The 6,000-nt window shown below is 36.5% G+C and overlaps 1 protein-coding gene across 1 annotated transcript; it reads right to left on the bottom strand.

Annotated features, from left to right (window-relative positions):
• Positions 1-2,738: 2,738 nt before the first annotated feature.
• Positions 2,739-5,531, bottom strand: LOC148305129 (peptidoglycan-recognition protein SC2-like). Its single transcript, XM_088267173.1, has 4 exons — positions 5,427-5,531; positions 4,466-4,679; positions 3,303-3,421; positions 2,739-3,061 (listed from the first exon to the last, which is right to left on the bottom strand). Exons 1-4 carry the CDS (start codon positions 5,491-5,493, stop codon positions 2,832-2,834), a joined length of 630 nt encoding a protein of 209 aa, XP_088123299.1. The 5' UTR covers positions 5,494-5,531; the 3' UTR covers positions 2,739-2,831.
• Between the last annotated feature and the right edge of the window lie 469 nt (positions 5,532-6,000).

Raw genomic sequence — 6,000 nt, 5'->3', positions numbered from 1 at the left:
TACTATCCTACCTGCAGACAAGCATCTAAAATAGACGCTTTGCGGGTGATTCTTTAATAAGCTAAAATAATAAAATAATAACGATATTTGGCGTTTCTCGTGATTGGAGATAATCCAGATTTGTACACACTCAAAATGTAATAAACTCTGTATTTGTTAGATTTTACAATAAAATTATCACACATCGATCCAACGCGGTGTAGGTACTATACAATATGTAGTTCTAGTGTCGGATTGTGGTCCCGTGGTAAATGTCGCGGACTCTTAAGTCAGAGTTTCTAGTTTTTAATTAATGTTTTACTTAGTAAATACCACTATTTCTTAAAATCTACTGTGACACGTGTTTCGATGCATTCCGCATCATTTTCAAACACCGTATGTGAAGCTAATTCTAAATTTTAGAGTCGGGTCCTTGGGACGTTGAAGGTTGAAGAGGGGGTAGGAGCTGTTTCTTATTTTTATTTATTAATTTAATTTTTATTTCTTATCAGAGGGAACATAGACAAAAGGGGGGAGGCTTTAGTCATTGTCATATTTTTAATTATGGGTTTATTGTTATTTATATTCTTATGAATTTCTATTGTTTCAAAATGTTGCAGTTTATGGCTTTTCGTATAGATTATTTTTAGGATTTCTACGTTATTGTGGTTAAATTTGTGATCATTATCTATTAAATGGTTAGCGAATTCCGAAAAATTATTATTTCTCAAACATAATTCATGTTCCCTGATTCTTGTTTTGAATTTTTAAGAAGTCATACCAATATACAGTAGATTTTAAGAAATAGTGGTATACTAAGTAAAACATTAATTAAAAATGGATAGATATTACCACAAAGTGACTGCCGAATCAATTAATGAAATCAGTGTTTCTAGGTTCGAACCCAATTCAATTTGATACCTATTTCTAATAATGAGCCGCTTAGGCTCACAGAAATAGTGTGAAATTGAAATATTTGTGTAAATAATAAAAACACAAATAAATAAATATTTTTTTATATATTTTTTTTAGCGATTGCTATTTAGTATTGTGTGTGTATATTCTTCGCTAGAAATAAGCATGTTCATTTTGATCATGCTCAAAAATCGCAGTCGTTTGATTTTTGGGCATGTTACTTTCAACGCGGGTAGAAGGGAGCATTTTTCGAGCATATTAAACAGGTTTGCTTATAAGCATGCTAATATCAATCTGTTCTCAGTTGGTTTTCGTGCACGACTCAATGGTCCAAAATGTCTCGCTGGAGAGATGAGAAAACATTTAAATTTATAACTTTATATCGAAATAATGAAGACTTCTGGATCTGCGATTGTGAAAAATATCTTCTTCTGTTTATGACATGTCAGGTCCCCTTGATGTCGACTATGACTTGAGAGTAATTGTCCTTGTCTTGGGCAGCTCCAAACAGCGCCTCGACGGTCCTGATCCCCGTCCAATCTCGTATATTCTGGAGCCAGGAGTTCTGCCTTCTGCCCACACATCGTCGTCCTTTATTTTGCCTTTTATAGGATGTCAGAAATACCAATAAGGATGTGAGCGCTAAGGCAATCGTAGGGTATTCAACCATGACTTAAATCCACCGATATTATATTCTCAATATTATTAATATTTAAAGCATTTACTTTGTGGTTAGTCATTTTTACTTATTTATTTTTTTACAAAAATGTTAATAAAATTAGTATATAACCACTCACCGTTTTTTTTTTTTTTTTTTTCTAATGAGTTTTTACCACCGATATTAGTTTGAGAATGCCATATTAGTTTGAGAATGCCATAACAATGTGAAACAATTGTCACAGGATCTAAGTTTTTATGTTTAAAAAATACAATAAACATTTTAATGCTCAAATCAGTGTTTGTATAAATATGGAGTTTTATAAAATAAACGCCAAGTCAATAAATAAATGCATATTTATTATAACTGCAGACAGTTGGTAGAATTCCATATTAAATTGTCGGGTAATATATCCAAAATTAAACACGGTTTTTTAATAGATTTATATTATCCACTGACACTTCGTGATGGAATTGCATTTTTAATTTATTATTAGATTAAAACCAATATTTTTAGCTTTTCCACTTTTTTATTTGACCAGCGACCGGGTTTCGTCGTTACCGACATCATCAGACTGGTCAATGATGTCATCATCCAGTCTGATGATGTCGGTAACGACGAAACCCGGTCGCTGGTCAAATAAAAAAGTGGAAAAGCTAAAAATATTGGTTTTAATCTAATAATAATTTAAACAAGGTTTATTTGGTTGAATTCTACATTTTTTTATGTATATGTTAATACGTGACGCGTTTCGTCTTCTTAGGGTGTTTGATAATGTCTTAAGAAGACGAAACGCGTCACGTATTAACATATACATAAATAAATGTAGAATTCAACCAAATACACCTTGTTTAATTTTGGATAAATTACCCAACAAAATAAATGCTGTTATAAATAAAATCTAGTTCGTCTGCCTCCGTAGTGTAATGGTCAGCACGCTCGGCTACCATACTGAAAGGTCTCGGATTCGATTCCCAGAAGGGGGTCAAACAAATATAAGTGTTTTTTTACACTAATATTTATTCAATATTACCCTGGACTGGTACATGAAGCGGAGGGGTGATCACCTTTCTTTCTTGTGTCAACGATCAAGATAACTCTGCGTTTACATGATGCATGCCCTATGACCCATTGGGTGTAGATGACGGTTAGAAAAATAAATAAAACATTGTATTGTGTAAGAGGAGTTCTTTATTGGGTGTTATAAAACAGATAATTTATAAAATCGACCAAATGGATATTGAATGTAGCAGCTTCATATGTTTTTTTTCTTCAATATTTAAGCATCGATTTGGGCATGTCCCTCGACAGGCTCTTCCACAGCGAAACCGGAAGCAGACCAGTTGGGCCAGGTCTGGATCTCGGTGTACAGTCTGTTTCCGGGGCACTCTGTGGCGACGGCCTGTCTGTGTCCAATCAGCTTGTAGGTTCTGGACACGTGTCCTTGGGCCACTCCGAAGGCGATCAGATCCTTGACCTGTTGGAGCTGAGCCGCTGGTGGAAGGACAGCTGTCGGAAAGAAGAAGAATTGTAAAATGATTGTTGCGTGAAGGAGATGTGATGCTACAGACGCATGTTGAGGATTGGTCGAAACATGTAGAAAAACGAGGTATTAAGCAGAATTGGAAGTCTAAATTTTTGCTTAACAAGGTTTAAACATACTAGCAAAAATCCATTCTATTATAAAATTTATTTAGTTTGTATTTAATTTAGTTATTTTTTTCTACAGTGATGTAGTCCTTTTACTTACATGTATAAGTTCCAATGACACAGATTCCAACGCTGATGCTGTTGTATCCAGGAGCGTGTGCGCCAACTCTGTTCCACATCCTTCCCTCGTACGAACGGTTATCTCCGCCGACCAAGAAGCTAGAAACAATAAGCCAGACTATTAGTCTCTCGTCTAGTCGTGTATAGTTTTTGTGGCGTAATATATCCGCTTAGATGCTGCAAAATGAACCGAGACTGCACTTTGTTTTCAACTGTTACAAACTGGTCAACATAGATGAAGAAGAAAATCTAATAATAACAAACAACATTGAAAATGATAATATAATATAATAATAAGAAGAATATGGAATGTGGAATTACTCCCTAAGTGGAGAAACCCAGATTTGACAAACCAAAAATTTAGACTCACCAAAAATGTTGTGAATTAATAGGGATTGTTTTTGATAAGGATGGCATTTGTCTTTATTATTTACCTCGCTTTTTATGCACAAGGTTTATAGATCAATAAGTGGATTTTTAATAGGGCTGAAAACTGGCTGCAAGAATCAACAGACCGAAAAAACGTTAGAAACCTATATCCATCAGTGGAGCACAGAACGCCAAAGAAAAAGAGATTTTTTTTATCTTCTAGCTAAAAAAACGTGTTTTGTTTTCATCTGCGTTGGGTACAGGAGGGATAATCTAGTGTGGGCCAATCAGTTACTTCTCAGCATTTGCTGGGAGGAAACCTCGAAAAAGTTATCTTCTATAAGTTCTATATAGGAGAAGGCGGACTGTTGACTGACATCAGCAGACCTTCCGTTACACTAGAAGCGGGTCCGGCATTTTGTGTCCTGAGTTTTACGTAGTTTCCTCCCAGCAATGAGCAAATGCTGAGAAGTTCCTGATTGGCCAACACTAGATTATCTCTCCTGTTCCCAACACAGATTCAAATAAAAACATTATCATTTTTTTAATCCACTTAATGATCTATATACCTTGTACATAATACGCAAGGTAAATAATAAATGCAAATCCCATATAAAAAAATATAAGTTTATTAAAAAGAACCTCTCGCGACAGTTATTTATGAACTATCACGGATGTTTGGATATGGGTGTGTGACAAGGACATATGTGTCTCGAAGAATCGTGGAACAAAAGTGGAACTAGGCAGGTCATGTGGTTTAAGAGAGATGGTCACCTGTAGCCGATGTCTGCCCAGCCGTTGGCGTCCATGTGCTGGTTCTGTATGGTCTTGACGGAGCTGATGCAGGCCGCGTTAGTGGTGCAAGCGGGTCCTGCGGTGTGGTGTATGACCACGTGGCTGACGGGGGTGGCCATGTTGGTGATGCTGGTGGGGGCGCGAGCGCCCCACGTGGCGCGGGTCACCATGGTTACGGCCCGGAAGTCCTTTTCTGAAAAAATAAAACAATAACAATAACTCGGCTGTCCAAACTCAAAACACAGTAAGAGACATTATTTTGTAGTACATTTTTTTTTGCATTTTTGGACTAAGTAGACTCTACTTAGTCCAAAAATGCTTACGACCTTAAATGGGCTTACGACCGTCATTTGCTGGTTTAAGTAATCACTTTACACACGTCTAACATTCACCAATTCTACCCATGATTACAAACACACTACTCAAATTCTTGGAAGTTCTACTACTACTACTACCATCACGCCGTTTCTCCGCAAGGGTAGGCAGAGAGGATGAAACGCCACACTTTTCTGTCCTGACATACACTCCTCGCCTCCTTCACATCCATACATCTAGTCATACATGCCCTCCGATTACGCAGACTTTTGACACCGCCAGATTTTAGGTTCTGATTGATCTGATCGTGCCAAGTCTTTTTCGGTCGAATGTAAGGCTGAACGAGGAATAATTGAAAAAAAATAGGAAGAGGTCTTTATGGTGGTATGGACATGTGGAGCGAATGGATAACGAAAGAATGACTAAGAAAATATATGTGGCGAATGTGAGAGGGAAAACAGAACGAGGACGACCGAAAAAGACTTGGAAGTTCTATATACTATATATTGTATATATATATTATCCAATTTCGAAACATTGTGTTTGAATCACTAGAATTTGACTAGAGACATCTATTGGTGAGATGACAGAAGCTTTTTTATTGAGCAGATTTTTTTTAACATACCTGCAGGCAGAACGAAGGTAAACCCTCCTCCTACCAATGTGGCTACAACAAACAGCGATAACAGCATTTTGGCAGAAATTGATCAATTGATTGTATGCGGTCGAGAACTGATCACTTTCTATGCTGCTCTGCGAAATGCTCTCGCTTTTATACAAAACATGATGAGTTTGGTGGGATGTTATCAGATCTTTGATAAGTCAATCGCAATCATCATATTTAAAAAAAATTATCAATTAGCTTAGTTACCAAACAATAGGTATTATTTATTTTTCTTCTTCTTCTTTTAGAGATCGTGAGGATCTCTCTGTGTCTCCGCTTGTCGCTCTTGGGATGTTGACTCCCAGCTGTCTTTCCATCTTTTTGGAGGTCTGCCTGGGGGTCTGCGTCCTTCAGGATTTCAATTCAATTCGATCCATTTATTTCAATTAATATATACATTACAAACTGTAAAAATTTAAATAGTATACATTAAAAATATATTAAAATAAAATATATGCAAGAACTATTGCTAGAGGTGTAGAAGAATCCCGCTTCGGAAAACTCCTTCAGACACATGGAACAGATCTATTACGGG

This window comes from Brachycentrus maculatus, unplaced genomic scaffold, assembly GCF_059751285.1.
Source record: "Brachycentrus maculatus isolate JH-2025_06_01 unplaced genomic scaffold, ASM5975128v1 h1tg000285l, whole genome shotgun sequence".
In the NCBI taxonomy this organism is placed as follows: domain Eukaryota; kingdom Metazoa; phylum Arthropoda; class Insecta; order Trichoptera; family Brachycentridae; genus Brachycentrus; species Brachycentrus maculatus.
Note: the sequence above shows the minus strand (reverse complement) of the source record. Positions and strands in the feature narration are given on the sequence as shown.

Coding starts and splice junctions, on each gene's coding strand:
- LOC148305129 (XM_088267173.1), bottom strand. CDS start 5,493: ATGCTGTTATCGCTGTTTGTTGTAGCCACATTGGTAGGAGGAGGGTTT. Junction 3,422..4,465: donor TGGGCAGACATCGGCTACAG/GTGACCATCTCT, acceptor TATTGTTTCTAG/CTTCTTGGTCGGCGGAGATA. Junction 3,062..3,302: donor TGTCATTGGAACTTATACAT/GTAAGTAAAAGG, acceptor TCTTTCCGACAG/CTGTCCTTCCACCAGCGGCT.